The 17,016-nt window shown below is 34.0% G+C and overlaps 1 protein-coding gene across 3 annotated transcripts in view; it reads right to left on the reverse strand.

Annotated features, from left to right (window-relative positions):
- PI4K2B (phosphatidylinositol 4-kinase type 2 beta) overlaps positions 1 to 17,016 on the reverse strand; it is a 25,226-nt gene continuing 8,210 nt past the window's right edge. For 2 of the 3 annotated variants that reach the window (XM_053940611.1, XM_053940609.1), the window contains exons 3-10: positions 11,892 to 12,092; positions 11,262 to 11,393; positions 9,780 to 9,933; positions 8,249 to 8,316; positions 7,656 to 7,752; positions 5,074 to 5,207; positions 3,949 to 4,008; positions 1 to 1,478 (exon numbers count right to left, since the gene is read on the reverse strand). In XM_053940611.1, coding sequence (XP_053796586.1) covers positions 1,305 to 1,478; positions 3,949 to 4,008; positions 5,074 to 5,207; positions 7,656 to 7,752; positions 8,249 to 8,316; positions 9,780 to 9,933; positions 11,262 to 11,393; positions 11,892 to 12,092 — 1,020 coding nt within the window. In that variant the 3' untranslated portion in view covers positions 1 to 1,304. The remainder of the gene's footprint in view (positions 1,479 to 3,948; positions 4,009 to 5,073; positions 5,208 to 7,655; positions 7,753 to 8,248; positions 8,317 to 9,779; positions 9,934 to 11,261; positions 11,394 to 11,891; positions 12,093 to 17,016) is intronic. The other variant, XM_053940610.1, reaches the window with a different exon arrangement.

Genomic DNA, 17,016 nt, shown 5'->3' on the forward strand with positions numbered 1-17,016 from the left:
TTACATAAAATACAAGCAGCATTTTATTATTTCTGAGTTCAACAATATTGCTTAGAATTACAAAATACAGAAATGTCTGAAATACTGAAGGTTTCATAAAAGCAGCAATCTTTCTCCCCTTCCCAGTCTTAAATGTCCAGAAAATTATTAAAATAAAAATATTTACCACATTACATAAGTCACAGACCTAGAAACATGACTGTCAAGTCTTAAACCAGGTAACTTAAATGCAAATGGAAATTGGCAGGTGAGCACAACATTATTCAGGGCACAAAAGTAATTCTCTGCACTGTAGGTATTCCAGGTTTTTGTCTTTTTTTATTCCAGTTAAAAAACAAAACCTCAAACAAATTGTGTTTAGCTAGACATTTAGAAGGCAGACTGGCTTTGTGATGATGAACACATTCGTGCCTCTGTCATTAGCAGAAGAACCACTCCGGTGACAAGAGATGAACACATTTTTACACGAATGGCAAAACAAACCTGTAACAACATGGTGCAATTCAATTCCTTCACCGTGATGCATCTCCAAAGAAATACCACAGATTTCCATATATGTGCTTAAATATACAAGTGCCAGACACTACAGTGAAATTTCAACCTCTGAAACATACACTCAGTGTATTTTGTCACAATAGAAACTGTGTATTTACTTGGGTTGAATTTTGCTGTAATTCAACTATTTAACTATTTTTGGTCCTTGTGTGCAAAAAAAAAAGCCTACTTGGAGCATTTTCCCCCCTGCTCCCTTTTCTTTAACTTGTATTTCAAGAAGAGATTGATTTTTTTTTTCTTTTTAAGTGCATGACTTTTCAAGTAACTAGTCTACAAAAATCTATAACCAGTTTAAAATACCAAGAAGAAATTCCAAGAAAAAGCATTTTCACAATCAAAGATAACATTCTAAACCTTTTTTTTTTTTTAAAGGCCATATAAAAAGAACTTCATAATGTATGGATTCTCATATTTATATTAAACAAAAAAATTCCTATTGTACTCAAAATTAGTTTCTCAGCATATGCAAATTGTCTTCCCTTATCCAGAATACATTAATTTAGCCTATAAAAATACAGTATGGACAAATTCTTTTCATTCCCTGACATAAGAATTCACAATTTTGACACAAAAATTGTAAACTTTTATTACATTCAAAAAACATTTCTTAAGTCTTTAGAATTTAAGTTCTGAGGTGTTGGCAGTCAGAGCTCTTGGTATACAGCAGAAGTACATTATTGCAGAGCCTTTACACAAAAGTAGCTTTCTAAAGTTAAGAGCAACTTACTCTTCCCCACGTATTTGTGTTGCTACCAGGAGGAAAAGAAAGGCTTCCTGCTATGAAAGGTCTGTGTGAATGCATTACCCAGGTGAACAATTCGGCCCTGACTTCCAGTGCTACTTCGCTCTACAATCACACGTGGCATCTGTACAAGCTGAATGGGACTCTTTTCATCCTTTAATGCCTGAGTAAGATTCAGAATCTAAAAAGAGTAAAAGCAGGGAAGGTTAGGGTGTACAAATAAAACTGTGGCTAACAGGCTTATCATTTTAGATGCCACTCTTCAATCAATTCTGTAGAGGACTATACTGCTGAATAAATTCATTTCAAAATACATCTATTGCAAGTAGGAATATTTTATTTGGTAACATAAATACATCCTACTGCTGTCTACCCCTCCATTCTTTTCCTGACTATTTCATGCAGTCCTCTTCAAATTTTCAGAAAATTTTAAGAGCATTTTAAATTTAGCACGTCTCTTGAAAGCATTGCACCGTTAGTGAAAAAAATACCTGTAAGAAAGCCATCAACATGATTTAACATAGGATGTACCAGCAGTTTAGCTACAAATGATTTTCATATCAGAAGATATGAAGTCATAAAATTAGCTCATACCAAACCCAGTGCTAAGACCCAAACTCAGCCCTCAGCTCCCAGAAGTCTGTTATCTTTCTTCCAAAACTTCAGTGCTCACAGACTGCTCTCATAACTTATTCAGTGTTCAGTGTTATCCTGCTGAAAACTGAGGCAAGTATTCAATTTAGCTCTAGTGATACATTTGCATTATCCTTAATATCAAGCTTTTTTTCCCATGCACAATGTTCCTTTCTTCCTTGTAAGACTGATCCTCTGCTTCTTCTGCACAGTCTTTTGCATTATTTACTGCAATTTGGTTCTGCCAGCAACTCCACTTGACATTTGCATTCTCAAAGTTCTAAGGCAACCCTTTGTAGATGTGTTACCCATTGCTTAGACTCCACATTCTTGAGAGAACTGTTTCTTTTGGGTTTGAAACCCTTCCCAAAATTTTTCCTACACCTCACAGAAATAGGATTCTAACTATGTTTGGTATCTTAGATTTAAAGACCTTGACTCTTCCATGCAAGATATGTTTCCCTACAGTTTCTTTATCTAGATTCTCCATTTTCTAATTTTTAAAGATGTATTTAGATGTTTTGGATATATTGCAAATTTATCCAAACTGAATTAATCCCTTAGCATGTGATCTAGATAGCCAAGTCTTCTATAATGTCCTGTAACATACTTTGGTTTTACACCAAAACCAAGTTTTAAATCAGTGCTAAAAGACATTGTTTGCCAATGTATTTCCAACTGCATCCAAGGATTATTTATTATCTGCATTTCTTCCATGCCTGAAAACCAGACATTTCCCACAGTGAAACACACTCTTATATAGCTAGAGAGAAGTAAACAAAACCCCAAAACTAAAACAAATATCTGCTAAAATCCACCTGAGGGACAGTGTGTGAAGAAAGGGTCCAGATGCAGCCTTTATAGCGGAAAATTAATTTTGACAACCTCAGCTATATCACGCTCAATTATATCAATCACGTTTTTCCTCAAGTGTTTTGTTAAATAACAGATTGCTTGAAGCTAATTGTCTCATCAGAAAAAAGCTACTTAATACAGTTTAGGATGCATGAGTACTTCAAGAACCCACCTTCCAATGACTACACAAACGTCTCAGAAAAGTTATTTCAGAAACAACTCCTATAATTCAATTTAGTAAGTAAGGTTTGCTGTCTTTTAGCTACCACACAAAAGATGTTAACTGGGATTATGTTTGACTAAGCAGAGCTGCAGTCTTGTGCAAGGTACATCCTGATATAGGAAATTCTACAGAGAAAACATGGAATTAAGACACTATAGCAATTGTCTTAAAACTATCAATGTTGAATTTATGAACACTAAGTTTCAATAAATTCAGGGCAAATAGGACTATTAATTTGCCTAGTTCAATTGCCTTACACTTGCAGATATCACTATTTTATACCTACAATGAGCTAAATTTGTTCTTAGCTAAAACTTTTTCTCTAGTATTTCACACCAGTCAAATTGTAAAATAGGAGGAAATAGAGAAATGTCCTCCTCTCTTAGTGTTTAGAAAAACCACAAAAAGACCCAGAAAACAAAACAAAACAAGCCCAGCATTTAAATATGATCAAGTCTCTAACCTGAAAATTGCTGGACTGTTTTGAAGTATGGTCTCAACATTTGATAGGATTAAAAAATTTTATTACCTAATATTGCTTTCAATAATCATGTCAACCCTCAAAAATAAAGTCACATTTATTTTAATAGCATAATGAAATAGACATCAAATTTTCCATCCAAACTTATGATTCTTTTTCATTTTTAAAATACCTGCTAAGGATCTACAGTTAAGTCCTCTCCATCCCCCACAAAAACAATAAAACGGAATTAGAATAAAAGCATTTTCTGTAAAAATAAAAAAATAAACAGCATACACTTTCTGCTGTTTTATCTATCCACAAATAAGAACAAACTCTAGAAATTTAGTCTTCTCAGATGACAATACCTTCAAATGTCGTTCAGTGTAATAGGAGTTATTTTTTCTAGCTCTTTAGAAAGCAGCTGAGGAATGATGACAAATTAAATACATAAATAAAAATGTAAAAAAGCAGTCTTACCTGCCCCCTCATAACAGACATCTGGTTTTCAAAAGTAGCCTTGTCAAATCCTTTGTCAGTCTTTATTTAGAAAACAAACAGTTTATAGTAAATGACCCATTTATTTTTAGCTATATATTTAGCATGCAAATTCATCAATATCATAGTATGCATATTCATATTTACCCACACGATAATCATTTTTGAAAGCTTCAAATTGAATGCTAGTATGAATCACAAAAAGGTCAATTTATTCTATCAAGTTTACATATGTGAAAATGAAGACTGTTCCACCTCATAAAATAAAATACATCAGTGGATACCATTTTGGGCATTGGTAAATACCAACAGGTATTATACCAGGCTTAATATTATCACAGGTTACAGTGCTCTTTCTCTCATGATAACTCAGCAGAAAAATACTTCCTCCTTCAGATTTAACAATACTTTGCTAACAAACCCAGAGGCATTTTGAACACAAATGAATTGAAGATGCAAATGTAGCAAAAATGTGTTTCAGGATCTAGTTTTGACATTACAGCTACATTTGCATTAAAAGTTTAAAATTTCCAATTCTTTCAATCCTTAGTTGGATTAGTTCACTTGAACATCTGACACAAATGTTAACAAAATGTTTTAGAGAAGGGCACTCTTTACATGTCAGTACTGTAGACAGTTTCAGTATCTTTAAAGTGAGTTTGACTTTCAATATGATCAAGATTTCAGCAGCAGCTTAGCACAATATATGCATATAAAATTAAGTATATGAAAGGTATGGAGGTACTTTAAGTTATGTTAAATACATGATTTCCTCACTGCTACAGTTTAAGTGTATACACACCACATAGGTATGTTAAATGCTGTTTTTACACAGATCTGTGATGCAAGAGTAAACTAGCTTTAATTGATTTTGTGAAACTTAGATATAGAATAATTAATTTATGTTTTCAGATGAGCTAACTACTATCAATTAACCACATTGGTGACAGTTTCCTTATAATAACATAAACCCTTTCTACCATGCCAGTGTTAAAGGTAAAATAGCACAGTATAATAGAACAGGTTGTTCCTTTTATGAATGTAAGCGTCCCATTACAAGTATCAGCTACTTCAGTAATAGTCAATTCAAAGAAGCACTTGATTCACCTTAAATAGCTCATAAAGGTCTTCACAAAGGTCCTGTACAAAGTTCATATCAGAAAGGCGAGGAAGAACTAGGTCTCTGGTCTCCTGAGAGAAAGGAACTTTTGCTTGAGGAAGCCAAGTCCAGTGAAAGGGATCTAATGCAGAAAAACAGCGCACTTAATGATAAACAAGCAAAAATTCAATTCTGAGTCAAGTCCTCTACTGCCTACAGCAAGTTCTCAGTAACACCCCTTTTTCCCGACATTGTTACCTCACACATCCCTTTTGGCTACAGTTACCAGAGCAGCTTTACAACTGCAAAGACATTTTTTCAAACAGCGAAATATATTAAGCAATAAATATTTAGTTAAAGCAATAAGCAAAAGAGGTATATAAATTAAACATGGTAAGCAACAGTTGTGGTCTCCCCGTAGTTTAGTAAGGCAGTTTCCTTTGGAGTACAATAATAGCTGCAATCAAATAGAAATCTTTAAGGTATTTGACTCATATGGCAGAATTAACAAAGTTACTATTTTTGATATATTTTAAATTTTTTTAAATGCCTTTTTCTAAGCATGTTGAAATAAAAGCATTCATAACTTTTCATGTAATTGCTATTAGACAGCTTTTATCAAATTATATTGCAAAAGCAATTAATGTTACCAGATGTTAAACAAGACACCGAACTATTAATTACAGGAGCTGAGGAAAGTCACTAGCAGCAGGCCACCCCCTAAACTTCCTCACAATTGCCCACAGCCCTTTGAGCCTGACAGTCCAGCCAGTTTTCCCCATAGTTCACATTCACAGTCTGTTCAGTTCGTATCTCACGTTTCTCTACAATACTATGACACAGCATGTAGAAGTCCCTGCCAAAGTCAAGGGAAAAAAAAAAAAAAAAATCAGTATTCACTGCCCTCCCCTCAGCCACTGAAGCAGTCATCATTAAAAGCTGCCTAGTTATCAAGCACAGTTTGTCCTTGGTAAATCCATGCTGGCTTCCCCATCACCACCTTGTTTTTCATGTGCCTGAGCACAGCTTCCAGGATGATTCATTCCACAGTCTTCACGGAGACTGAAGCAACCTCTCACTTTACTAGAGTCTTTCAAGAGTGATGAGGAAACTGCATTACAAACAGCATCAGCCAGCTGCCACTGTTTCCACTGCATCCCATCTACTCCTATGAACTTCCCTATGACCATCTTCCTTAAGTGCTCCCTTTCTTCTGCTTTGGGGATTCATTCCCAGGGGCTCTGCTTATGAGCTTTGAGATCCAAGAGACAGAGAGCAAATCTTACAAGTGAAAACTGAGGCTAAGTCAGCATTGAGTAACCTCTTCTTTCTTATGTCTTTATGTCTTTGCTGCACTTTTCTTCAGTCCCACTCTCACTTCTAATTTACCCAGCCCTTTCTTGTTGCTCTTTATGTCCTCTGTACTCCAGCTGAGCTTTAACATTCCTAACTTCATTCTTGCACTTTTGGAAAAACTCTCTATTTTTTCAGGGACATCTCCACATCTTCCCTTTTTTAAAAAATGTACTTAAATTTTGCATCCCAATTCAGTAAGGATTTCCCTGTTCATCTATGCTGGACTAACTTTTGCAAATGCTGCTCTCTGGGTTTGAGAAGGTTATCCTCAGTGACCCAGTAGCTCTAATCATCAAAACCATGCTCTAGGGGGTGAGAGACTGCAATTTGTAAAAATAATGCTACAAGTTTACGTTGACAAAACTATCACACACCTGTCCATCTGCAAAAGAATTCTAAAGGATCATGCAACTTAATTCTTTTTGATGCTGAAGTAAAGATAGTATGAAATAAGCAATAATTGCTGTGTCTTTAGAACAGCTACAGGAGTGACTGTACCCAAGAGATATATAGGACAACATCTATTTAGTATCAAGATAGAGACTGCAGAGAGCTCTGGGTGGAGTACTTAATCAGCCTTTTGACAGCATAACTAGCCCAAACTTAACTGCCAGTTAAGTTACCTGACTGGATAATAGCACACAGAAATCACTGCAGTCCCTGTTGGGCTCTTCCCTCCTAATGATAAGTAGTCAGAGATGTGGTCATAACCAACCTCATTTTAACAGCAATAGTATTTTCAAGCAGATGGAAAATTGACTAACTAAATATTAACTTCTACAAAGTAAGCTAAAGCTGAAAACAAGAAAAAACAACCTGCCTACTTGTCCACCTACAACAGTACCTTTCATTTTGAAATAGAAATTTGGCCAACAAAGGGACAACTTGCAAATCTTTGCAATCAAGTTATTTTCCACTATGTTTTTCAAGAAAACCTGCGTGAGAAACATGCTGCTAAATTTTTCAATTCCACCAGTATATACAGTATTATGTTTAGGAGTGTCCATGTATTAATATTGTCTAAAGGTAAAAAATATGAACAACAAACAAATCACATATGCCATTGCAAAAATGGAATTTGTTGCTAACTTTCTGAAGAAGAGTACATTATTTAAAAATTCAATATATAGCTAGTGACGATTTCTTAGCTCCTTACTACAACAACACAAATAAAAATTACTTCTTTGGAAGTTACACTCCCAAGAGGAAAATGATTGAAGAATGCAGTACTTACATGCCCTCCACTCATCAGGATGCTTAAAAGGAAATGCTAAACCGTTGTCAATTGCAGCAATTTTAATAGATTCTTTAGTCATAGTCCATTGGATATCCTACAGAAGGAATATTCAAAAAGTAAGTGATAGTCACATGCTTACACAAAGAGCAAAACACATTAAAAACACTAAGTAATATACTTCGTAGCTTCACTGGTTGAATTCAATTAAAACAATATAAAGCAGTATCCAAATAAATTCCACCACACATAATTTCTTACTCTACTACCATTAAAGAGAAGCCCTTCCCCAAACACAAGATAAGCAGAGCACAAAGGGATGAAGAAATGTACCTGAGCAAGAGTGGACATTGTTACTCTTATTATAGCCCAAGCTAGTAGAGAAAAATACAGAACAATAGAAGTAATTTCTAGCACTGTTCTACCTAGTCTAATCAAAATAGCTTTTCCACTCATTTTGCCTACAATAATTTGTAGTTATATTTCTTGAGACCATGCACCAAGATTAAGGATATGCCCTTAATCTCCAGCAAGACCAAGTTACAAAATGAAACAATTCAAAGAATATAAGTTTCAGAGTACAATTCTCTTACCTTATCTGCCAGATCAAGTCCATCATCTTGTTTTTCGTACCTGATTAACCAGTTGTCGTTACCTCTGTCTTTAAAGAGGAAAATGCATGTCACAACATGTCATTTATAAAAAAAATCATCATCTAGAGAGACATACAACAATACTGTAAACTGACACTTTACCCATGGAGTTAGACAAAACTGTTCAAAAAAGGTTTTTCCCATCACATGTGGTTTAGCTTTACTGAAATGTACAGGCAACCAATTCAGTGGAAATACCAAATTTACCACGTGTTCCTGGGTATGTATTACTTCTTTAGGTTCCTCAACTGGCTGAATATGCAGCAAAATATCAAAAAGGCTGAAAGAAACTATCTTCATACATTTTATGCAGAAAGATTGGTTGTGGTCTGCATTTTTCCTGAGGAAAACACTATCAGACCCAAATGACTTAATTTTTAAGCTTGTTTTAATGCTGATTAGGAAATGGAGAAGGCCTCCAAAATTGTAGATAATGTGACTGTTGATTACATGAAGAAAACAGACTCTGAAGACAGAGAAGGGGCAAAACTGAACAGCAGGGCAAGAAACTGAAAATGCCTACATGGTTCAGACAAAATTGTGAGATTAAACACTCTGAGAAGGTCCTTCAGACAGAGGATGACTGCATGGATTTGTAGGACCTTCTCCTACAAATGGTAGATTAAATTCAGTTTAATCATCATCATATTTTCATGTTCTATTATGATTAGATATATTAGATGAAGGTAAAATCATCCATGTAACGAGGTTTTGCATTTTGAGTATTTGCTTCACAACTTTAAGGATGTCAAAAACCAGCTAGCAAGTATTACATTCTTATGAAACGTCCTTCTAGTTTGCTCCTAAAAAGAGAATTTGAGAAAAGGAAAATAAGTTAGACCTGGTATGTCTGAAGAAAAGCAAAGATGTCTACCTCTGCCAAAACAGAAAAGTAAATATTTTAAACATAACACTGCCTTTGAATTCCTCAAGAAGTAATTCACCTACATAGGTAATAGAAGAATCCCAGCTCGTAATTGATAAAAACAAGAGTGCAGGAGAACGGACAGGTACACACTGCAGTGGTGCCTCAGTGCCTACAGAATGAATATGAACTGTTGTAAGCTGGTGTGAAACTGTGCTATTATCAGCTCCAGTTTAGAATAAAAGGAATTGTAGTCATGTCTTTTCTTATGTGTCCTGAAACCTCACCATCCTTTATCCTAATTGGAGGAAACAGAAAATGGACTATGCACAGAATCAAAAGCCAATGAAAGCATTTGTTCTTGACTCATCACATTGCTGAAAAATAGTGAGCAACAATCAAAGAGTTGTTTGGACTGTTTTTGTACTGCAATATTTAATGTATTAATCCAAAGTAATTTTTTTTTTAATTTAAATTGCATCTTTATGGCCTTCAATTGTGAGAAAAGCATCTGAAATGCACTAAAAGCCTTAAGCTCCAGCTTTCAGGCAGCATTGCTTTCTGCCTCACAAAAATAGATAAATACCAAGAGATACTAACAAATACCTGTATTTCTGATGACATAATCCAAGATAATCAGTCTTTCAAACTGCGACTGAAATTCTTTCCTTGTGTTCTCAGGTAAAGGATCAGCTTCAAACTTCCTGAGCCAGTAGTCAGCTTCCTTATATCCTTCAACAAATAGCTGGAAGGAGCCAACCTAAAATATTAAGAAACTGCATTTGGAAAATGCACATGGGTAGATCACATAAGTTATCTCAACATTAACAGAAAAATTCATTATATACTCTCAAAGTTCAGAGCACAGGAAGTATGACACTACAAAAAAATTAAATTAAATAATAAATAAATTTGTCTTTCATTCCTATAATCTTAAAAAAAGGTAAGAGTCAAATCATGTGAGGATGGGTTTCTGGGGGTTCTGGTGGTGGTTTTTTTTTTTAATATTTGTTTAAATACTCAATGAGTTTACCAGGAATAAAATATAGCCAGGCAGCTCAGTGCAAATGAACAGTTAGTATTGCAAGAAGTATATGAAACAGAGAGCAATAAATAACACCTGTTCTCTTTTTCATTGGAAACACTTGTTTCAATAGATCAGAGAACACTGACTAAAAATTACAAGAGAAAAATCTTCCTCTCTGAAAAGCCTTAAAACTTCACTATAAGAACAGCAGCATTAACCACTTTCTTCAAAACAGATGTTTTTTTGCAAAAAATGACTGAAATACATTTCCCAAAAGAGTCCAATGAAGAACATGAGAGCTGGCATAGGCTCCATACATATGTGAAAGGTGCTCAAGATTGAAATTCAAGAACTTATATTTGAGAAATAAAATGCAGATAGGTAAACTCATAGCATGTGGAATAACCATAAAAGCTCATAAAAGCTTGCACAACCCATGTCACATGGATCTAAACTGCTGGGAACAGCCACAAGTGGATTACCCACACTGTATGTAATCAGTGTTTTAAAAGCTTAGGATTAGAGCACTGTAATGATATTCTGGGGATACAATGAGGCTCATTAGGCAAGAAAGATGTGAGGTTTTTAGTTAGTGTAGTCTTCACATAAGACAAAAGGGAGGGAGGAAGAACACAACAGCAGGGCACTCAAAAGAATAAAAACAAGAAAAGACAAAAAAAAGAAAAAAAATTAAAAATTAGATAAACTGCAGGGAAAAAACAGACTGACAACATCAAAACATGACACTGAAAGGACAGGTAGTGAGCAATCAATAGAGCAAAAGTGAGATATACAACAATTAATATGTTACTACTCCAGCAGAAAACTGGACTGTTAACTGAAAAAAAAGTGAAAAGATTATTAATATAGTTCAAAAGAAGGAATGATGTAAGACTGGATACATGTTGCATGGAAACAGTTGTATCAAATTTCAGACAGTTTTCAACAAGTAGCAAGATTTTTTCTCCTACCATTGAAGTTACCTATAAATGCGCTTTTTTTTAAAAAAAAGTTTTATGTAAGAATCAGGAAGTGCACAAATTACTTATTTTTGATCTTACCTTAGGAGGTAGTCCAATTCGATTAAATTTTTTAGCAACTTTTGGCACTTTCTCTAAAGCATATTTTTTTCCTCTTGACTTTGCACGATCTATTGCACTGTAATTAAACGTCTCACTGACAAGCCAGACGACCTTCAAATATGAAAGTTAAACACAGCTCAGAATTCTTCATTATTTCAATTGTAAATTTACAGTTAATGTTATGCTCAGCTATTAAAAAAAAATTAAAAATAAAAAGCAAGCATCAGGTATTTTCAACAGATAAATTTTATATGAAAAGGTGAATATTCTCTATTTTATATATCCCAAACAAAAATGGGAATTTTACATGCGGATTTTTGCAATTTGAATCTCATCAAAACGTGAGGCACAAAAGGTATCAGAAAATGCTAAAAAGTGGCTCCAAAGAAAAGATTCAATTCAGATCTCAAAATTATCCATTAAATCAAAAAACACAGTCACTTATTCTACATCGAACTACTGTGCCTTTGTACTTGCAATAGTTTATAAATGACATATAAATAACACATGATATACAAGGCTATCTACACAACCACACTTCAGAGACTGACAAATACGTTGGCTTTTTTTTTTTTTTTAATTCAGTAATTTACGTGGTTTAACTTTTACCTTGGTTTTAGGTACAATTCCAAGCCCCAGCTTCTCATCCACAAGATAGGCACCAGCTTCAGAGAGATATCCCTGATTTGGAACGAGGCAGCCTCTGCCAAAGCAGCAAGGACAACAAACTTTGTGAAAATATTTGGTCCACTTTGGATTTAGATGTCCATAAGGCTCTTCAGATTTTGGTTTGAACACTCCAATAATTTTCTGAGGTAAATAATATAAAATTAAAATATGAGCACTTTGAGTTGCAAAATATTAAAATTAGTATTAAAATCAGTTATTTAAAAATATTGGTTAAATCCTATCCAGTGCATTTCACAGTTGTTCTTTTTAGATGGTGAAATAATACAACTAACAAAATTGAATTTCAAATAAATTTATCATTAAATGCTTCTTTAGGATTAGTGTAAATTCAAAAACTCTTCATAAGCGAAAATCCAAACAAACATTTACTTTTTCAAAACATTTTGTCAAAATTCAAAAGGACTGCATTTTAAAATATATATACATATTTACCTTAAGTTCTTAATAGAACACTAAAAAATCAACAGATTTATTTTCTTTTAAATCTATTTTTCTTATTACCCTGAATTTGATTGGATCAAAATTACCATCAGCCATCATTTACATTAGAGACACAGAGTAAATCTTAAAATTTGTCAGAGCCCTGTGTCCAGCTTTGAACACTATGCTTCAAGAAATTTGTTAATAAACTGGAGAAAGCTGAAAAAAATGAGAATAAGCACAAAATATGTGAATAAGGAAAGACAGTAGGAACAGTGAATGCTTAAGCTAAGAGCAAACTGAGGCACGATGAACTATGGAATAGGCTGCTATAGAAAAAAAAAGGAACAACACATTTACTGTTAAAGAGATGAAAAATGACAGGGTTAAAACCCAGCAGATAAGCTGCAAAAAAAGAAATCCTTTAGAAACTTAAGTGCAGCTCGAGACTGGAACAGACAGCCAAGTTCTGCAGTCTCCAAAACAGGGTGCAATTAACAAAAGGTTAGTTAGACATTCCTCAAGAGTTATGTTAAAACAATGCTGCTCCACAGCACGAGCATTAAATTGGCAATTTCTCAAGATGCCTTCTACACAGGGTTCTATATTTACTAACCTCAATCCACAGGGTTATTACCACATTAAAATATATAACCTTTCAATTGTCTGTGATAAATTTTGGCCTAGTACATAAAGTTCTCATAATGATTCTTCAGTAGCTCAAGTGGAATGCTATACACATGCTGCATCTTCATCCCCTCTCACTGGACAATGACAAGTAAATCAAATTCTTTCTGATAAATACTTAAGGACAACTTTTTAAGAAGCATTTTCACATATTAGTACTTTACTCAATCCCTATGAAAAAAGTGAGTATCTCTATAAGCTAAACACTATCTGCTGTTGCACCAACACTCAAAGCTGATTCACACTCAGGTCATGAACATGTTTGCTGGCAGTCAGAAACCAGCAGTATTCTTCAGTAGCTGCTGATTCAGCTGCATTTGGGAGAGGATCTGACCAGCTGGTTTAGCTCCTAGAGATTTTTTCAACCAATTTTTACAAGACAATCTTGCTTTGTCCGAGATTGCCCAAGACTAAGTAACTATAGAAAACTTAATTCATTCAGTTTGTGAACAAATACACAAGACACCAGGCATTAGTAGCATTGTATGTCTCATCCATCTATTTTGATTAATTCCCATTAAATACAAGGAAAACTAAGTTATAAAATACTATTATTTGCATTCATACTATAAAATCAGTGTCCTATCAACAGAGTCAGGCAAAAAATTGACAAGAATTCCCTTGGGTTTGGTATGCTGTTATCTGTGATTCTAAGGTTGCATTCAAAATCTTGCACTGACAAAATTCAACTTAGACTATACAAATGCAATAAATAGTCTATGCAATGTGAGAGGCCAGCATGTTTTTTGAATACTTTACTATTTATTTTTTTTAATTTTTAAATCACAGCATTTGGAATACTACTTTAGTCAAAATCCTAATGTTAGTTTTAGAATTGTTAAAAAGTTTAGTTTTTTCCTACTGAATCACATGTATCTACCTTCTTAAAACAAAGCTAGCAGCTTTGCTTTTTTTGGAATCATTGTGGTGTATTTAGAAGTACAAGCCAAACCTTTATCTCTTCTGAATCACTCTCTGGCTAATACTTCCTAGTAAGTGCCCATTTAAAAAAGGAGCTTAGCTCGTTCTGTTACCAGCCTGGACTGTACTGTGCTATACAGTCAAATCTGGATATGGTTTCCAAGGTTTTACTCAAGTTAGAATTTTGCTAAACTTTACAGAGCCACTGCTGCTGAGGACCAGAATGGAACGAAAAAGTTCCATAGAACTTGTCTATAGAACAAGCTACCAAGGACAGTCTTAATTTTGCCAGTCAAAATGCATTTATAGACTGACTTTATTAACACGAGCAATTAGTTGAACTGTCAGGAACATATTGCAGAACAATTTGTAACAGACACCATGTCTTTTATTTATTGCTTACACAATGAACAACAAATGCAGACATATTCAAGCCTTCTGTAATAGTGCTGCTTAAGTACTGAACTCCATTTCACTATGCAACTATTTAACTTTTGCCAATAAATGCAAAAAGCTAATTTTAATCATGCAGATTGAAATTTATCTTTCTGATAGGACCAAATCAGCACATAAGGTGACCTAATGGAAACAGCTTATTTGATCTGTAATTTGGTATTCATTTTGGGCACTTCAGAAGGTGACCAGTAAAAAGGCTTAGTACATCTTTAATGAGCTCCTTTCCAGAATAAGAAAGAGGAGATTACTCAAGAGGAATAGGAGAAAGGAAATACAGAACCAGTCTGAAGTGGAATGATGCAATACTCAAACAGGATCTGAAATCCATTCTACATATAAAAGTTGCACTATTGACAAAATGAAGTTTCATCAGACCTTTAATATGGATAGTAAACATAGGTAAGCTCTAGAACAAAAGCAAAGAATAAAAGCAAAATTTAAAGTCTGCTAAGCACTCAGCATCATAATTCTCACAGTCCCATTATCCGAAATACTTTCATATTTTGCAATAATTTTTTCTGAACCATATAAAAGTCTTCTTTTCTCAATCTTTGTTTCTCCTAAATACTTTTATTCAAATCAATGACCTGCATAAGGGAGGAGGGCAAGTCACTACTAGAAACTTAACTAGGAACAAAAACAACACGGCAAAAGAAAAGTAAAACCAATAAGAAAATCACCACATAAGAAACAAGGAGTAATATGGCCCATCCAAAATACTATGGTTTATACTAAAACGATGCACAAATACTCTCTCACCATTGCCACGGCTCAGTGAGTACCTCAGGTGTTTGCTAGTGACCAAAAACCAGCAAAATCAATATAGATAAGCTTCAGACAAAACAGATTTGCACATATGGTATGATTTATTTTCCCTAGTGATTTCTCTAACTTTCTAAGAATAAAAAAATCTTGATTGCACAGCATTAAGAAAAACTCAACATGATCAGTTGTAAAGCATTTTTTGCTTAACATTCTAGAATATTGTATTAGATACATCATGCACAGAAATTTTGAAAAACTACTGATTCAAACCAGTATTTGACTACTTACGTTTTTCCTACTGCATATTAAATAAGATATAAACCTACTTTTAAAAGAACATGAAGTTTGAATATGTGTATATAAGCACACAACCAAAAAATCTACAAAGATCTAAGCTACTAAAAAAGAGAGTGACCTGAAGACGGAACTCTGAAGAAGTTTTTATATTTACAGCATTGCATGTGATAGCAAGAACCCCACAATGTAATGGGCTATTGCAGGAAGACTTTTTTTTCCTTCAGGTTTCAAAAAGTAAGAGACCCTTCTTTTTATTTTCTCCACCAGAATGAAGGGGAGCATTACTAACAAATATTCCTGGAACACAGGCATATGAACTGCAGTTTTCAGAAGATTTTGAAGGGGTGGTTGTGCCACTTTTTGTAAAAATAAAACCATAAATTGACATATTTATTTATATTAATGTCAGGTAATTCCATTAAAAAACAAAAACAAAACCACTTATTGAATAAAGTGTAAAAACTATTACCAGAAAATTGCCATTAAAACAAACTAAACAACTACGAAAATTAACTGACAAAACAGGAATATATTTTCTAATGACCAATAATATGACTAAAAGCTAAACAAAAACCATACTACCTTCTAAATGAAAGGGAAATTACTGTTATGGGAATGACAAAAATCTTGAACATGCCCTGATAACCTAGGCATTCAAAGTGTTCCAACTTCCATTTCCAGCACAACTGGGATCTTCAGAATTAATGAACACCTACATCTATCTAAGAGCTAAAAGATGTTGATTGAGCTTAAAATAAAAACATATGTGACAAATTAACAGAAGTTGAGCAGTTGGAGGTCTTATTTTGTGGAACAGGTCAGTAGTAAAGTATTTCTAATTTAAAGAAAACAATGTGAAAGTGTGACTGAGACATCATTTCCTCTTACTTAATAATGCTAACCACATGTTACTTTTCAAGAGAGAGATTCAGGTAATTACTACTTTTCTGTCTCAAAGTAACCTTAGGACACCTCACTGATGATCACTATTCAAGGTACCATTGACCAAGTACAGAAGGGAAAACCAAATCTTGCAGAAGGGAAACCCAATCTTCCAGCTAAGATTCAGCAGACAAGTACAAGTTAAAAGGTAGATTTGATGATATCACTGTTCTTGCCCATCTACCAATCATATATAAGAAAGGAGACATGACCTAAATAAAGGGCTATCTAACAAGAAAAGAGAGAAAAATATAGGAAGCTTAGCTAAAGAAATTTAAACCACACTGAAATCAGAAGCTTAGTTGGGTAAAAATCAGTTAAAACACACAGAGAACAAGATTGTGCAGAAGGGAATTCCTGAATTGTTTGGAGATGTTAGAGGCCCTTTTATTCTTTCAGTTTTTCTTTGGTGCAGATCATTAAAAATGTGATAAAACTGCAGCAGAAATTATTTTGCCTTAGATTTCTAATTATGTCTTGCTGCATAAGCTAAGTATTACTTGGATTGATTTTTCCAAAATAATTTTTGACATATAATAACTTATTTAATAACTAA

The sequence above is a fragment of the Vidua chalybeata genome, chromosome 4 (genome assembly GCF_026979565.1).
Source record: "Vidua chalybeata isolate OUT-0048 chromosome 4, bVidCha1 merged haplotype, whole genome shotgun sequence".
Classification (NCBI taxonomy): Eukaryota; Metazoa; Chordata; class Aves; order Passeriformes; family Viduidae; genus Vidua; species Vidua chalybeata.